Here is a 19345-nt window from a genome sequence, read left to right as displayed (position 1 = left end):
TTCTTGGACTTCCCTTGTGGTCCAGTGGTTAAGAATCCACTTGCCAATGCTGGGGACATGGGTTTATCCCTGGTCTGGGAAGATTCCACATGTCGCAGAGCAACTAAGCCTGTGTACCCCAACTACTGAGCCTGTCCTCTTCCTAACTTCTCTTCCACCATGACAGAAGCCACGATAAGAAGCCTGCGCATCACAATGAAGCATAGCCCCCCGCCTGCTGCAACCAGAGAAAGCACCCGTGCAGCAACAAAGACCCAGCACAGCCAAACAAGAAAACATTATTCTAGTGTGCCTGCGAAGGTGTTTCTGGGTGAACATAACACTTTAATCTGTAGCCTTAGTATAATAACATGGACTGATCTCCCTATCATGGGTGGGTCCCATCCAATATGGTAAATGCCTGAATGTAACAAAAAGGCAAAGTTATGGGGAAAGTTATGGGCTTCCCTGGTGGCTCAGCTGGTAAAGAATCTGCCCACAATGCAGGAGACCTGGGTTCAATCCCTGGGTTGGGAAGATTGCCTGGAGAAGTGAAAGGCTGCCCCCCTCCAGTATTCTGGCCTGGAGAATTCCAGTCCATGAAGTCGCAAAGAGTCAGACACAACTGAAGGACTTTCACTTCATGGGTAATTACGTCTTTCTGCCTGATGGTTTTCCAGCTGGGACACTGGACTTTTTAGGCCTTCAGACTCAAACTCAAACACTGGCACTCCTTTGCTCTTGAGCCTGATAGTTTTCACACTGTTTTTTATAGCCTCAGGTCTCAGCCTCCAGAATTGTGTAAGCCCGTCTTTCTAATAAATTTCTTCCTCTCCCTATATACAGTCTACTGGTTATTGCTGGAGAACTCTGACTAATATGGTTGGCTTTCCTCTCTCTAGTACATAAATCTATATTGCTTAAATTGACCAATTACTCATCTGTCAGAGAAGTTTCAGTCCTTAAAGTTACATGAAACATAAAGTTGGAGAACCTCTCAGCAAAGCTACCCTGTTCTGTGTCCTCCCCTCTCTTGTCTTGGAAACAAGCATATTCAGTGCATTTATACATTAAATGTGGGGTTCCCGAGCTGTGTTCCTTGCTGGTCTTGCACAATTCATTTTATTCTCAGAGTTAGTTTGTAGTAGCAATGACGTATTTTCTCTTTGATTAGCTTATTTGTACAGTAAACTAAATAGTGAGAGGCAGGGAGACCTGGTGTGCTGCAGTCCATGGGGTTGTAGAGTCAGGCATGACTTAGTGACTGAACAACAGCAACAACAACGGTAAACTAAAGCCTTTAAAACATAACCTGATCCCTATGGGGGGCTTTTACCTCCATTTTATCCACCTAAGTTTGCTAAGTTCTACCCTCTCGTTGCAACTTTAAAAAATTATTTAACACACATGCACACAATCATGTTTTATTCATCTTCCCTGAAGAAGGCATAGGATATTTTAAAAGGCCCCCAAGCCCTGTGGAAGCTAGAGTGGGTACAGTATCCTGCTGTGTGATTATAAATTAAAATGTCCCCTTTCCTTCCTGAAGAATAAGTCAATATCTAATATCACAAAACTTTCCTCCCAGCCTCTTTTTTCTTTCATGTTGGAATATAATGCTTCTATTGATGTGAAAATGCACCAGCATGCACTGAAATATAATTCAAGGTAGATTTCCACTCAGCTGGCATGATGCTAGCACAGCCACTTTGGGAATTGAAATATAATAAAAAGTCAGTTGGGTGACACTACCTGGGAGCAGGACACTGTTAACTCAAATGCTTTTTACTGGGTACCAGGTGATTCGCACAGCAAGTCTGCTTGTGAACTTGGGAGAATAAAATCAGCCATCTGTGTTGCAGATATATCCAAGGTGATCTATATTTATACCTATAGATCTGTATCTATTGCTCTATATTCATCTCGCTTTTGGTTTTTGCTAAAAAGGGTAGATATGCTATCCTAGCACACATCTAAGCTCCTAATTAAAATGAGCGTAATGCTTCACCCATCAACCTTCCTTAGGCTCCACCTTTCCCAAGAACTCAGAGCTGTATTTTGTCATCAGCATCCTAAAATGATGAATTTCTGTTTTCCTTGAACATTTTATGTATCTAGAAAAAGACCATCCGAAAGTAGAAACTTATTCTTTTAGATATTTTTTTAGTAGAACTATACATATAGAAATTCTCACTCAGTTGCATCTGACTCTTTGCGACCCATGGACTATAACCCACCAGGATTCTCTGTACATGGAATTCTCCGTATGTGGAATTCTCCAGGGAAGAATACTGGACTGCACATCCATTTCTTTCTCCAGGGATGTTCCTGACCCAGGGATCGAACCCAGGTCTCCTGCACTGTAGGCAGATTCTTTACCATCTGAGCCATCAGGGAAGCCCCATTTGGAAATAAAGAGATTTGTAACCCCTGATTCACTATTAAGAGAGAAAAATAAAATCTGTTGTTCCCTGAGAGCCAGTAACAGTTTTCAGGGAAAATGCCTTTATATATGAATTCACCTATCTCCCCCTCCATTATTTATCCTAAAAAAGAAAAAAAAATGTTTATAATTAGCTATGTATATTTTCAAATAAATGCTCATAGATTCAACATAAAATGTTCCATTTTTTATATGAATGCCATTTAGGAAGCCCATTGTTTAAGGACATAGTTTTTAAAAATTGATTATATAAATGCTTATATTTAGGTAGGGAAACTAGACCTTTTAAATCGATATAACTTACTCTATGTAATTTCCATTCATCATGTTGTTAAGCGGTATACTTTTTAGGAGTGTCATTTTACCCACAAGTATCATTGTATTACTATATACATTTTTTTTTAACACTGCTTGATGTTTGTTTTAGAAAACTGGATATTATGGAAAATATGTTAAGAAAATAGTAATGGACTGATAACCTACCAATTAGAGGTAATTAGTTAGTATTATCCAGATTTATTTCATTCATATCTCTTTTCTAGTTATCTACACATTTATCAGTTCAGTTCAGTTCAGTCTCTCAGTTGTGTCCGACTTCTTTCAACCCCATGAATCACAGCACTCCAGGCCTCCCTGTCCATCACGAACTCCCAAAGTTCACTCAGACTCACGTCCATCAAGTCCGTGATGCCATCCAGCCATCTCGTCCTCGGCTGTCCCTTCTCCTCCTGCCCTCAATCCTCCCCAGCATCAAAGTCTTCTCCAATGAGTCAACTCTTCACATGAGGTGGCCAAAGTACTGGAGTTTCAGCTTTAGCATCATTCCTTCCAAAGAAATCCCAGGGCTGATCTCCTTCAGAATGGACTGGTTGGATCTCCTTGCAGTCCAAGGGACTCTCAAGAGTCTTCTCCAACACCACAGTTCAAAAGCGTCAATTCTTCGGTGCTCAGCCTTCTCCACAGTCCAACTCTCACATCCATACATGACCACAGGAAAAACCATAGCCTTGACTAGACGGACCTTAGTCGGCAAAGTAATGTCTCTGCTTTTGAATATGCTATCTAGGTTGGTCATAACAAGGAGTAAGCGTCTTTTAATTTCATGGCTGCAATCACCATCTGCAGTGATTTTGGAGCCCCCCAAAATAAAGTCTGACACTGTTTCCCCATCTATTTCCCATGAAGTGATAGGACCAGATGCCATGTTCTTCGTTTTCTGAATGTTGAGCTTTAAGCCCACTTTTTCACTCTCCTCTTTCACTTTCACCGAGAGGCTTTTTAGTTCCTCTTCACTTTCTGCCATAAGGGTGGTGTCATCTGCATATCTGAGGTTATTGATATTTCTCCTGGCAATCTTGACTCCAGCTTGTGTTTCTTCCAGTCCAGCGTTTCTCATGATGTACTCTGCATAAAAGTTAAATAAGCAGGATGACAATATACAGCCTTGACATACTCCTTTTCCTATTTGGAACCAGTCTGTTGTTCCATGTCCAGTTCTAACTGTTGCTTCCTGACCTGCATACAGATTTCTCAAGAGGCAGGTCAGGTGGTCTGGTATTCCCATCTCTCTCAGAATTTTCCACAGTTTATTGTGATCCACACAGTCAAAGGCTTTGGCATAGTCAATAAAGCAGAAATAGATGTTTTTCTGGAATTCTCTTGCTTTTTCCATGATCCAGCAGATGTTGCAAATTTGATCTCTGGTTCTTCTGCCTTATCTAAAACCAACTTGAACATCAGGAAGTTCACGGTTCACATATACATTTATAAAAATAATAATATTGGGGTTATATTCTACATAATTTTTTAAACACTCTTATTGACTATGTTTTCCAATTGTTATAGTATTTTTGAGAAACATGATTTCTTATGACATAATAGTATTCCACATAAGGCTGTGTTCTTTAAAACAACCTCTTCATTGAAAATATTTACTTGTTTTCAATTACTTTTATTATTAGATATATATTCTGAAGGAGATCAACCCTGGGATTTCTTTGGAAGGAATGATGCTAAAGCTGAAGCTCCAGTACTTTGGCCACCTCATGCAAAGAGTTGACTCATTGGAAAAGACTCTGATGCTGGGAGGGATTGGGGGCAGGAGGAGAAGGGGACAACAGAGGATGAGATGTCTGGATGGCATCACCGACTCGATGGATGTGAGTCTGAGTGAATTCCAGGAGATGGTGATGGACATGGAGGCTTGGCGTGCTGCGATTCATGGGGTCGCAAAGAGTTGGACACGACTGAGCAACTGAACTGAACTGTGATAATATATCAATGTACGTCTTTACTGAAACTCATTCAGTCATGTCCAACTCTTTGAGATCCCATGGACTATACAGTCCATGGAATTCTCCATGCCAGAATACTGCAGTGCATAGCTGTTCCCTTCTCCAGGGGATCTTCCCAACCAAGGGATCAAACCCAGGTCTCCTGCATTGCAGGCAGATTCTTAACCAGCTGAGCCATGAGGGAAGCCCAAATCATCATGACTCAAATTTAATTAAATGATATGCCAAGACTCCTAATATGTTCAGCTTCTAAAAAACTATGGCTTAAATTTGAATTAAGGAATATAATATATATTGTCAAATAATTCTCCACTTTGCTATAAAGCAATGTAAAACAAATCACTTGAAGTATGTGAAGTAATGCCTAAACATTACTTAATTTTTGAGTTATAGAAATTTATTTTAAGAAAACTATAAAATTATATGGAGTTTGAAATTATAGAGCTGAAAATCAATTCTCAATAACTTAAAACATAAAAATATTATAACAACCTTTTTTCCTTGAGGCTTCCCTCGAGGCTCAGATGGTAAGAATCTGTGTGCAATGTGGGAGATCTGGGCTCCATCCCTGGGACAGAAAGATCCCCTGGAGAATGGAATGACTGTACACTCCAGTATTTTTGACTGGAGAATTCCATGGACAGAGGAGCCTGGGAGGCTAGTGTCCATGGGGTCTGAAAAAGTTGGACATGAATGAATAACACTCTTTTTTCTTATGTGAGGAAAAATAAATCTCATGATGCAAATTATCACTGAACTTAGAAACTGGTATATGGATCAATTCTTCCTAATATTAATATACTAACTACATTTTCAAATGTTTGAAAATCAAGAGATATTCTAATTGTTTAGAATAGACAGTGCCAGGAGCAGTCCCTGGGAAATGCATTTGCTGAGATTGAACTAGGAACTTGCCAGTATTTGCCAGCACATTTCCCAGCTATGCACAAAGCCAAGAAAATGTCTATTCCTTAGGCTATGGTCTGGATGTGTGTTAAAATTCATGTGTTGAAATCCTAATGCCCAGAATGACAGTATTAGTAGATGGGGCTTTGATATCCTCAGGTCAGCAGGGTGGAGCCCTCAGGAATGGGATTAGAGTTATTAGAAAGAAGACAGCACAGATCATCCCTTTAACCATGTGTTTGTTGTTGCTGTTGTTCAATCACTGAGTCATGTCTGATTCTCTGTGACCCTGTAGACTGTGGCACACCAGACTTCCCTGTTCTTCACCATCTCTTAGAGTTTGTTCAAATTCATTTCCATCAAGTCAGTGATGCTATTGAAACATCTTATCTTCTACTGCCCTCTTCTCCTTTGGCCTTCAATCTTTCCCAACATCAGGCTCTTATATAATGAGACAGCTCTTTATATCAGATGGAGCTTCAGTTTCAGCATCAGTCCTTCTGATGAATATTCAGCGTTAATTTCCTTTGACTGGTTTGATCTCCTTGCTGTTCAAGGGGCTCTCGAGAGTCTTTCCCAGTACCACAATTCGAAAGCATCGATTCTTCAGCACTCAATGCAGGAGACATAAAGAGAGGTGGGTTTGATCCCTGGGTCAGAAAGAGCCTCTGGAGAAGGAAATGGCAATCCACTCCAGTATTCTTGCCTGGAGAATCCCTTGGACAGAGGAGCCTAGTGGGCTACAGTCCATAGGGCTGCAAAGAGTTGGACACGACTGAAGCGACTTAACACACACACAACCTTCTTTATGGCCCAACGCCCTCATGAGAGCACAGCAAGAAGTCTGCAGTCTGCAACCAGGAAGAAGACTCTCAACACAGCTAGACCAGACTCTGTGTGTGTGTGTGTGTGTGTGTGTGTGTGTGTAAAAACAACATAGTTAACAGATTTTGTTAAGCAGTTTCGGTAGACTAAGATACTTTCCCTTAAAGGACCCAAATGGAAATTTATCAAAGGTTTACAAAGGAAATTGTCCTGCAAAACAGAAATAAAGCAAGGCCCCAGGAAGTTTCCCTTTGGAGACAGGAATACAGAGCTGATATTTACTGAGAACAAGTTTCTGAAGCAGTGTGGTTATTAAGAAGCCATTTGATAATTGAAGCAATGTGAGGCTTTCCTGGTGGTTCAGATGGTAAAGAATCTGCCTGCAATTCAAGAGACCCAGGTTCCTGGGTCAGGAAGATCCCCTGGAGGAGGGCATGGCAACCCACTCCAGTATTCTTGCCTGGAGAATCCCATGGGCAGAGGAGTCTGGTGGGCTACAGTCCATGGGGTCACACATAGTCAGACAAGATTGAAGCGACTTAGCATGCACCCACATTTGCACTCTCCTCATAAACAAAACAAAGAGGTTTGAACACTTCAACTTAGCAAACAGTTGATTTAGGAGGAGGGCATATTCTGAATGATTCTTCTAAAAGGTTTTGTTTTCATAGATAGAAATTGATTTTTTTTTCAATAGGTGAGAAAGGTCACTAACAGAAATCATGTTCCTTTCTCCATATAAATGCTAAGCCACTTTCCATCACCTTATTAACAGAGAGATGAAAACTTTACAGTGTATTCTAAGCATCTATTTGTAATTAGGGCATAAAATTAATGCATTTTGCAATTAAAAACTTTATTTCAAATGGTATTCAGATTATTTGTGTGTGTGTGTGTGTCTGTGTATGTGTGTGTTTTGTTTGGCTATGTATCAGACAGTAATACACAAGAATACTTTTTTTTTTCCCTACTGTTACAATATTATAATATTGTTTCTGGAAGATACATTTAGTTCTCCATTATGAATTGATGGCATAAATACTCTCAGGCAATTAGAATTTAAAAAAATCCCAACTTTTCAAATGAGAAGACCAGTCCATAGGTTGGTGTTTTTCTAATTATGGGTTGCAGCTTGTTTTTAGGTCATGAAATCACTTAATGGATCACGGTAATTTTTTTTAAATTGAAGAGCAACAGAAGAGAAAACAAAATTATGAGAGCACATTAAAGCAAAAGGTAAATTATGTTTCATGAAAACTTTGTTTCAGTAGGTATTGAGTATAATATAAAATGCTTTCTCATTGTTTTGGTCAAAATCATTTGAATGTGGAGGATGCTGTGCTAAATGAAACAAGTCAGAGAAAGACAGATACTGTATGACCTCACTTACATGTAGAATCCTAAACTAGAAGTCATAGAATCAAAGAGTAGAATGATGGTGGTTGCCAGGGGCTTGTTGTATAGCAGTCAAAGGGTACCAGTTTTCAGTAAGGAGACGAAAATGTCCAGGGGAATCTATAGCATGGTGATTTTAGCTAACAATACTGCATATTGGAAATTTAAGTATACACCATGACAAAAATAAACTCAAAATGGCTTAAAGAATTAAATATGACAAGATACAATAAATCTCCTAGAAGAGGACATAGGCAAAGCATTCTCTGACATAAATTGCAGTAATATGTTCTTAGCTCAATCTCCCCAGGCAAAAGAAATAAAAGCAAAAATAAGCAAATGAGGCCTAATTAAACATACCAGTTTTTACATAGGAAAGGAAACCATAAATAAAATGAAAAGACTACTTACAGAATAGGAGAAAATAATGGCAAACAGTGTACCTGACGAGGGCTTAATTTTCAAAATAAATAAATAGCTCATACAACTCAACATCAAAACAACAACCCAATCAAAAAATGGACCGAAGACCTAATGAGACATTTCTCCAAAGACAGATGGCCAACAGGCACATGCAAAGATGCTTACCATCACTGATTATTAGGGAAATGCAAATCAAAGCGACAATGAATTATCACCTCACACCAGTCAGAAAGGCCATCATCAGACAATCTGTGGCCAATAAATGCTGAAGGGGCATGGAGAGAAGGGAACCCTCCCGCACAGTTGGTGGGATGGTGCATTGATGGAGCTACAATGGAGAACAGTCTGGAGGCTCCTCAACAAACTAGAAACAGTAGGGACAGGCTCTAGACTAAAAATAGAGCTACCATTTGATCCAGCAATCTCGCCACTTGGCATTTATCTGGAAAAGACAAAACCTCTAAATCCCAAAGACACATGCACCCCAGTGTTCACTGCAACACTATTTCCAACGACCAAAGCATAGAAGCAACATAAATGTCCACTGACAGATGAGTGGAAAAAGAATACGTGGTATATGCTGCTGCTCAGCCATAAAAATGAACGAAATAATGCCATCTGCAGCAACATGCATGGACCTAGAAATGACCATACTACGTCAGACAGAAAAAGAAAAGATCGTATGGTATCACTTATATCTTAACTCTAAAAAAGATACAAATGAACTTATTTATAGAAATATACTCACAGATATGGAAAACAAAATTATGGTTACCAAAGGGAAAAGAGTGGGGGGATAAATTAGCAGTACGGGATTAATAAACACACTGCTATACATAAAATAGTTAAGCAATAACAATTAACTGTATAGCACAGGGAGCTATATCCAATATCTTATTATAGTCTACATGGAAAAATATTCTAAAAAAGAAATACACACACACACACACATATATATATATATATATATGCATATGAATCACTTTCTTATACACCTGAAGCCTGAAGCTAACACAATAATAAAAGTCAACTATACTTCATATAAAGAATAGGGTAGATATAAGCAAATATCAGTGTACTCTATGTATGGGAAAAATGGAAATCTTTGAAACGTAAATATTTCATTAGACTATATAGGAATGAGACTACAGAAAAATTCAAATATCAAATCCTGTTTTCCTTAATTTGCACAGATTCTAAGATAAATTAACAAAAACATCTAAAGTTTACTTTTATCATATTTAAGGAAACTTATGAGGAAACGGTAACCCACTCCACTATTCTTGCCCCAAAATCCCATAGACAGCAGAGCCTGGCAGGCTACAGTCCACGGGGTAACAAAGAGTTCGATATGACTGAGCAATTGAGCATACACACACATTAAGGTAAATTAGTTGCTGTATATTGTATTCCTTTATTATTTTATATTTTAATAAACACATTTTAAATTAATTGAGAGTATCCTGGGGTCCTAAATTAGACCACATTCAATTAGCAAATGTTTATTGATCACTATGTTTAAATCCTATTCTTTTAATTATAATGGTACTTGTTACATGGAAAACCACCAGGAGGTTGGGTTTTCTCAGCGATTTCCAGGAGGGCGGACTTCATTCTTGTATTTTTATGTGTTTAGGCATTAAATGCCTAAACATCAATTTTAACAGAATCTAGTGGGGAGTTTTTCAACGGTGGTAAATATTTGTATGTGTATCTGTTTTATGTGCTATTCTGGTCTCTCCAGATAATTTCTATTTGCTCTAACTCTCCCCACATGAATTTATACTGAGATGCAGTGATAAAATATGGTGATCAATCATTTTCACTATGAACTTTCAGAGAAAAAGCAAAACTAACAATGCAAAAAATGAAAAAGTAAATATCCAGGTATTTTACAATAGCTTTTGATTTCAATTATTCAGATACACCTGTGACATAAGGGCTTCCATGTCTTCCTCGAGTCCTTTTCTGTAATAGACCACACAGCCAGCTCATACAAAAACACACAGCCTATTGTAGGAAAAGGCACATATCCTCAAGCAGGAGATATTCTGTAAACACTAGTTCATGGAGCCGCAGTGCTGATTTCAGCAAACATTCTTGGAGCATCTCTTATGTTAGAGACATTGCTCTACGTGCAGGGGCATGGTCTCTGCCTTCAAGGAGCTGATAGCGTAGAGGAGAAATGAGATGGACCCGATCATAATAGTGTCATGAGTGAACACAGAATATTTAGAAATCAGAGCTCACAGTCACACAGTGGAGCCTTCTGTTAGGAACTTTCTCTCAGTATTTGGTACATCTGTACTAGAGGCTCAGGAAATACTCTTTTTCCTCCCATCTTCCATTTCTAAGTACTTCATTACTTAGAATAAGTACGTACTTAAAACACTGCTTTCAAGAAACATCTAGAGATATTTGATGATTTCTGTTTTTTTACTATTTTTCAGTCCCATATCAGATATTATTTTCTTTGTTTATGATATCTCATTTGGCAATATCATCTTTCTTTCTTGCCATCATATTCAAGGACTATTCCAAGGTCAACAAGTTTATTCAAATAACAACAATATTACCTAAGTCTCCATTTATTCTGCCACTATACTGTCAAGTTTAAAAATCACTCTACTTAGCCAGGCCAGTCTTCCTTAGGTTGATACTTATCTCTTGTCATTCTTCTTTGTACTCATTTCCCTTTTTTCCCCCTAATACTTTGCATACATTTAGAAGACCACTTTGAGCTTTTGATTCAAGCAGTAGAACTTACCTTTAAAGTCATAATTTACAACAACACAACCTTATTACTCATAGTAAAAGGAATGTGAAGGTCCATAAAGTCAAAAGATATCAAGTGCTCTTAGGTTAATAAAACAAACATTCTTTGTTTTTAAACATACGATCTTAACTTAGAGGAATATCCACTGCTCTATGCAAGAGGGACTAGCATGTGTAAAAAGGAAACGATTGCAGTCCTGTCAAGACGGTCCCAACCAATTTTCCTCCTCGCCTACCCTCATCCTCTCAGCGTTTCTAAGTTTCCCTCATTCAGTCTGCACTCAGGGAGGCCAAGGAAAGATCTCAGAGTCTGAATCCAAACATAATCACGAGAGTGTGCCAACAACAAAGTAAAAACATAACCCCCTAGCTGTGGAAATCACAACAGCAGTTTCAGGCGTGGGCATCGGATAGATTCACTGACCTGATGAAATGTCTATCTGGTTCATCTTGGTCTGCGTGACGTTGATGTGAACACTGACTTTGCTTTCAGTGAGGTCAATCTCCACGTTGCCCAAGTTATCGGCAAAATGACTGAAAAGCAGGAGCCCATTGGGGTTCCAAGTCCTGAACTGGAAGCTGACCGAAAACAGGTCCTGGTGAAGCCGTCCGGGCACCTCCAGATAACTGGTAGCGTTGAAAAAGACAGGTACTGTGTAAGGCTCCACACACGAGAAACTCAAATTTCCCTGGAAGACAGAAGGGCATGCTTTGAGGAAAATGTAGAGTAAAATAAGCACCCACGTAAGACAGCTGACCAAGTGAGAGTTGTACACATTTCAAAGCCGAGCTTGAGGTGTGTGCAATTCCCACCTGCAGTCATGTGACATTCATGTGTCCTTGAAAGGACATGTCCTGGCATGTCCTTTCTGCTGTAGCTAACAGAGTTCAGCAGCTGGCTATCAGACTGCGGGATTCATACAAGCACCTTGCATCATGGATTTGACAAACACAGCCTAGTGTGATGGGCTGGCTATGGAATGGATACATACCTGTGTGGTGGGCTTGGGAGTGGACCACTGGACTTTCTGAAGAAAGCAAAGAGCTGCTTCCTCCTCCCCCACAACTGACGGTTGTAGGAAGGAGATGCCTCTGTTTTCTTTTGGATGGCCTTGGTCAATTACTTACTAATATATAAATCTAGTCTCATTGGGAATGATGATCCCTTGGTTGCTGTTTATTAAACTAGGATGGGGCAAATATTCTTGAGTCTTATCTCCATAACTAATATACATGAATTAATATTAACTAGTTAGTCAAAGCTATGGTTTTTCCAGTAGTCATATGGATATGAGGTGCTAAGTCACATCAGTCGTGTCCGACTCTGTGTAACCCCATAGACAGCAGCCCACCAGGCTCCTCCATCCCTGGGATTCTCCAGGCAAGAACACTGGATGAGTTGCCATTTCCTTCTCCAATGCATGAAAGTGGAAAGGGAAAGGGAAGTCGCTCAGTCGTGTCCGACTCCTAGCAACCCCATGGACTGCAGCCTACCAGGCTCCTCCGTCCATGGGATTTTCCAGGCAACAGTACTGGAGTGGGGTGCCATTGCCTTCTCCAATGGATATGAGAGATGGACCATAAAGAAAGGTCAACACCGAAGAATGGGTGCTTTTGAACTGTAGTGATGGAGAAGATTCTTGAGAGTCCCTTGGAATGCAAGGAGATCCAACCAATCAATGCTAAATGAAATCACCCTGAGTATTCATTGGAATGGAGAAGGCAATGGCACCCCACTCCAGTACTCTTGCCTGGAAAATCCCATGGATGGAGGGGCCTGGTAGGCTGCAGTCCATGGGATCGCGAACAGTTAGACACGACTGAGTGATTTCACTTTCACTTTTCACTTTCATGCATTGGAGAAGGAAATGGCAACCTACTCCACTGTTCTTGCCTGGAGAATCCCAGGGACGGGGGAGCCTGGTGGGCTGCCATCTATGGGGTCGCACAGAGTCGGACACGACTGAAGTGACTTAGCAGTAGCAGCAGTATTCATTGGAAGGACTGATGCTGAAGCTCCAATACTTTGGCCACCTAATGGGAAGAGCCGACTCATTAGAAAAGACCCTGATGCTGGGAAAGATTGAGGGCAGGAGGAGAAGGGGACGACAGAAGATGAGATGGTTAGATGGCATCACTGACTCAATGGAGATGAGTTTGAGCAAGCTCTGGGAGATGGTGAAGGACAGGGAAGCCTGGTGTGCTGCAGTCTATGGGGTCGCAAAGAGTCAGACAAGACTGAGAAACGGAACAACAAATTAGTTTGTTATTCAACTCAAACTCTCATTTACATTCCCATGAAATGTGCATATATCATAATACATTAATGCTTTCAGACACAATGACATGAATGTATAAAACGAAAAGAAAACTTTTAATTGAAGCTTCCTTCTCCCCTCACGCTTCCTCTATCTGGTACAAAGAAATCTGATTATTCAGATACACTGAATTTTATATTGTAGTATCTAAATACCTTCCTTTTAAAGATATGAAAAAAAAATCTACATTTTTTGCCATTTTTTTAATCCCACTATATCTTGAGGAATATTATTTGAAGGCATTTTTTTCTTTATTGTTTCCTTAAACACTACCACATACTTATCCCTAGAGGCATAGTTCTTCCATTTGAGTACATTAACCATTTAACCTAAGTTAGGCTGACCCCCCCATTAATATTCAAATTAAATTTGTGCTGCATCTGCATGTTCATGCATGCTAAGTTGCTTCAGTCATGTCCAGCTCTTTGTGACCCCATGGACTGCAGCCCTCCAGGCTCCCCTATCCATGGGGTTCTCCAGGCAAGAATACTGGAGTGGGTCACCATGTCCTCCTCCAGGGGATCTTCCCCACCCAGGGATCAAACCAGCATCTCTTATGCCTCCTTCATTGGCAGGCAGGTTCTTTACCACTAGGGCCACCTCGGAAGCCCTGTATCTTCACAGATGATTAGATGACTATTTTTAAAGGCTTACTTTTCCCGAAGAAAAGAACTGCTTATGCACAAAACCCGACATATCATAACTGTCCACTTGCCTGTGTTGTGGAGACTGTCTCCCAGCAAAGTGAAAAGTTCTAAGTGATGGTGCTGATTCTGGAGTCAACATTTAATGAGGAAATGGGTGTGTGTAAGGAGAATGGTGCAGGATAAGTGCTGAGCCACTTACACAGAAATATTAACACCTGACATCTTCTAAAGCAAATCTCCTCTGTAAATATTTGCCTTCGTAGAGCAACTTGCAAAATGTCCTGCCTGCCTCTATGCTGCCTAAACCTTTTAATATACATGTTTATTTTTGTTTAAAAGCCTTTTTTTGTGTCTGCTCCTTCCATTTTAACAAATGTAATTATAGATAATTCAGGCTTTTAAAAATGTCTTTGTTATTCAGGTTAAAATACCATTTATAAGCAACAATATATTGTGGTTAAATGTGACTTTGGAATGAGTCTCCAGAGTGCAATTGTCTATAGTTTGAGAACCTAATGGATACATGTGAGGACCAACTGGGAGGTTTGGGCAGAAATAACACTTTACTACTTCTTAAAGGTGTAAATAATGGGAAGGGCATTATGATGATTTGGATTCTGTATCTTTCTGTCTTAGGTGATAATTTCTGAGGAAACAAAAGGATTCTGATGCCATTTTGTCCAAAGCTTAAAATAACATATATATATGCTGCTCTAGATAAGAAATGACACAGCATAGAAAGAAACCATGACCTTGGGACTGTATACTGTGAATCCACAATCTTTGTTTGCCACTCATATGCGTTACCTTGGAAACTTATTTTTCTAAGTTAAATTTCAGTTTTCGTCTACAAAATGTTTATGACAATATCTCCCTTGTAGTATTTCTCTTAGAGTATCATAAAGGTAACAGGTCTCACACAGTACCTTTTACCTACACATGGAGCTATTATTTTTCCCTACAGTCAATATCTTGTAAGAACATTTCACCAAAGTTCAATTTTTAACTGTTAATATAAATTCATCATTAATTTAAGAAAGATAATTAGTAAAAACATTCTACATTCAACTCTTATTTTATGAGCTTCACTGGTGACTCAGAGATAAAGAATCAGCCTGTCAATGCAGGAGACACAGGCTTGATCCTGGGGTCAAGGAAATCCACTGGAGAAGGAAATGACAACCCACTCTAGTATTCTTGCCTGGGAAATCCCATGGACAGAGGAGCCTTGTGGACTACATCAATGCGGTCACAAAGAGTTGGACATGACTTAGAGACTAAACAACAAATTATTTTATAGTTTCTTATATCCAACCAGAACTCCTGTTTATTCACTGGGCATTTCCATTTGTCCCCTCATTTTATGAAAACCCCAAGCTCAAATTTTGGATAACAAATCCATCAAAGTCAGAAATAGTGCAAACACTCATGACCTTTCCTATTCCCACTGACTTCCAAATACATGGGTCTCTGGATTCCCAGGATCTTCCCACTGATACTTTGGGACTGAAGAAACTCCTGCTCTTGCAGAACCAGAAGGAAACCACATACCAGATTCATAAGTTTCTCTTATAGTGATCTTACAGGGTGTTGTAGACAGGCAAATGGCAACCCACACCAGTATTCTTGCCTAGAAAATTCCATGGTCAGAGGAGCCTGGTGGGTTACAGTCCATGGGGTCACAATGAGTCTGACATGACTGAGAGACTACATTTTCACTTTGAAATAGTTCAACTTGAAAACACACACACCAGAGCCCAGACCACTGTGAGTTTCTGAGTCACAGACTTCACTATCCAATCGAATCCATCTTTATTGAATTGCATAATACTTAGTATGTTTAGAGCTTTGACAAGAAGCTTATTTCTTTATATATCCAGGTGAATCAGCTTTGGAAACATGAAAAAAAAACAAACAACTAATAAAGCTCCTGGCTTTTAAAATTTTAAAATACTGAATTAAATCATTATCATGAAATGTAGCAGTCTATACAATGCGACATTTGGAAGCATGCTGCTGCTGCTGCTGCTAAGTCGCGTCAGTCATGTCCGGCTCTGTGCGACCCCAGAGATGGCAGACCATCAGGCTCCCCCATCCCTGGGATTCTCCAGGCAAGAAAACTGGAGTGGGTTGCCATTTCCTTCTCCAAAGCATGAAAGTGAAAAGTGAAAGTGAAGTTGCCCAGTCATATCCAACTCTTAGCGACACCATGGACTGCAGCCTACCAGGCTCCTCCATCCATGGGATTTTCCAGGCAAGAGGGCTGCTGATTTAAGGGCTGCTGAACAGGTGGGATGATTGTTCTTCTGTAATGGGAAATCTAGAAACTCTGGGGCTAAAATTCCAGGCCCCATCTGAAGCAAATTTACTATTTACAGTAATTTTAACTCAAAAATCAGTATCCAGTCTTAGAGTACATTCAGTATCTCCATATTTTCAGGTACCTCTAAAGTTAGTTTTATATAGTTGAGCCCTCAAGCCTAATAACAAATGCTATGATACTGTCGTCCATTAACAGTCCAGACAAAACAACATTTCTTTGATTTTTCTAGGAACTGATATTATGGGGGTGGAAAATCTTACCACATTTGAGGGCTCAAGTTTCTTCCTTCTTGCCAGATCTGTTATGTTGATGCCATTGTAGTTAATGCTTTCCATGCAGCCTTTGAAATTCTTTCTACTGCTGGAACTTGGTTTTCCGGAGAAAGGTATGCCTCCAAAGGTTATCTTTGAGAAAAAGATAAAATGTAAACATTCACACTGTATTCGGCTTAAAAAAATAAAAACATTTACAATAAATTAGACAAAACTACTAACATGGCCAAAGTCAGTTATCGTAAACTCAGCCAACATATACAGACATTTTTTCTGTATATGCCTCTAAAGTCTGGTTCATATTAAATTATTTGTTATTGAAGTATATACTGATTGTATTAATTCTGAAAATTAGATTATAACTTGAGCAAGAAAATAGCAACAACTTCTAAGCATTTTTAATACCTGGAAGGTATTTTATCAATTTTCCTGAGAATGTTCTAAAAGATTTTACACAGCAAACATCTTTTATAAATATTAAGCATATATTTTTATGCTCATAGTTATCAATAAGTGTTACTAGTCATCATGAAATAACCAGAGCTAATATATTAAGTTTATGACTTCAGCCCAAAGGAAGGAATCTTGTATTCACCCTATTTAGACATTGGAGTCTAATGATCACTAGAGTAAAAAAATTGTTAGGCTTATTATGAGCACAGTAAATAGTTCCAAAAGTCTCACTGCTATATTGATTAGAAATATCTTTGGGTTTGGAGGCTATCATTTGAGAACTACAGGCTTAAGATATTATAGATCTCTTAAATCCTGAGGAATAAGGTCAATGCTCCTTCCTATGATTTTCAAGCAATTGTTAAAATCACAATAAAAAAAGAACATATATTTTTCCAGATACCTTTGATCAAATTACATTATTATAACATCAATTTCATATAATAGAAAATTATACTTAATTATGTATTGCCAATAATAACATGTATTGCTAATAGTGAATAAATCTATTAATCATAGCTATAATATCAAGATATATAATCCAGACATTATATTTCTTCTAAGTAGTATTCAATTACCAATTTTTCCTACAAAGGTTGGAAAATGAAAGACATATTTCAATGTCAAAACTTTATATTTGATATATAAGGCAGAGATCTTTGGGTTTTAGAAGGAATGTATTATGCCTCTGTTATAGTGCTTTGACATTTTAGCTTTTTTAATGTAAATGTTTAAAATTATCTTTAACAGTTTCTTAATTTTTAGTTTACAATGTTGTGTTAATTTCAGGTATATAGCAAAATGATTCAGTGATATATATATATATGTTCCTTTTCAGATTGTTTTACATTATAGGTTATTTAAAGATACAGAATATAGTTCCCTGTGCTGTACAGTAGGTACTTGTTGTTTATCTATCTTATATATAGCAGTGTGCATATGCATTTTAAATTCTTAAACAGTTTTAGGGAAAAAAAAGCACAAATTAATAATAGTTTATGAGACAATCAAAAATTTTAAAAACACTTAAAATGCAATTAAATGTATTAATAACAGCTGAATATATACTATATATCATTTACCTTAGAGTTTACGGGAAGGAAAGAGAAAAACTAAGAATAAACACACAACAAAGAATCAGGAATCTACAAAAGGAAAAACAGGGGTGTTCTGAAATACATTAGGGAAATATTTTCAAGTGGCACTGAACTGAACTTATTAGGTGCTATATACATGTACTTAATACCATAGGTTAGGATTACTGAGACTTTAATGGAGTGTTGAATTTCCTATCCACAATTTATTTTACCAATTTCTGCTCCAGTTGATAGTCATAAAATCTTCCATGCTTAATGACATGCGGCATCACACTGTGAATAATATTACTAAATACTATTACAGTTGAAAGTATTGCTTTATTCCTCCTCAATGTGCAGAGTTTCTTTATTGGGGGACTCCTATTTTCCTTTGGGATGGTGACTCAGACACTCCTTACAGTTTCTCTCAACAACCTTCAGCTCATGTCCTACCCTATAGAAGATAACCTGGTGAAGCATCACAGGCTCAATTTACCAGATTCCTTACAATTAAGAGAAGTGGGTTTAAATCTCAATTTCAAATATCATCATTTGATATTAGGTGGTCACTTCTTTCTTGTTATATGTCCTCATCAACAAAATATTCTCTAATACCATCATTTTCATGGTAAAAAAAATAGCTGCAGTTGTTAGATTAAAAATCAGATATTGATATGACTCACATTATTGCCTTATTAATGACACTGTTGTTCAGTGACAACCTTGACTCTAAAAAAGAAGTGCATTGACCATTTTGTTAGCTGCCAAGAGTTTCGAAAGTGAGACAGGACTTACCAGATACCTCTGGGTGTCCTTTCTCCCACCATCTTTAAGAAAATAATACTGCTTTTCAGCTGAGCACATGCTCCGCAGCCAATATATGGATTTACCAACCTCTTTGAACAAGATTTGGTCTCATGGGATTTAAGCCAAAGGGGTGTGTGTGACTCTAAGAACTATAGTTAAAGGAGGGATTGGGGCACAGTGTTCTTCACTCCCTTCCTTCACACTGTCTGGAATGCAAAATGGAAAGTGAGTAGTCAACTTGGAGTGAGTTGCAGAGGGGATGGAGTAGCACTGGAATAAAAAGAGACTGGGGTCTTGACCATCATGGTGCTGCCTTATGAGCCCAGGGCTAACTGCCTACAGGCCCCTTTTAGGAGAAAGGAATAAACGTGTCTGTTATATGCAGTCTAGTTAATTATAACTGATAATA

General features: G+C 38.6%; 1 protein-coding gene across 1 annotated transcript in view; it reads right to left on the bottom strand.

Annotated features, from left to right (window-relative positions):
* The window catches only part of CNTNAP2 (contactin associated protein 2), a 1413967-nt gene that overhangs the window by 1279010 nt on the left and 115612 nt on the right, over window positions 1–19345 (bottom strand). Inside the window, exons 5-6 of the mRNA XM_040259921.1 lie at window positions 16589–16732; window positions 11465–11729 (exon numbers count right to left, since the gene is read on the bottom strand). Coding sequence (XP_040115855.1) covers window positions 11465–11729; window positions 16589–16732 — 409 coding nt within the window. The remainder of the gene's footprint in view (window positions 1–11464; window positions 11730–16588; window positions 16733–19345) is intronic.

This window comes from Oryx dammah, unplaced genomic scaffold (assembly GCF_014754425.2).
Source record: "Oryx dammah isolate SB20612 unplaced genomic scaffold, SCBI_Odam_1.1 HiC_scaffold_18, whole genome shotgun sequence".
NCBI lineage: Eukaryota > Metazoa > Chordata > Mammalia > Artiodactyla > Bovidae > Oryx > Oryx dammah.
The sequence above is the reverse complement of the archived record's forward strand: the minus strand, read 5'-3'. Positions and strand labels throughout refer to the sequence as shown.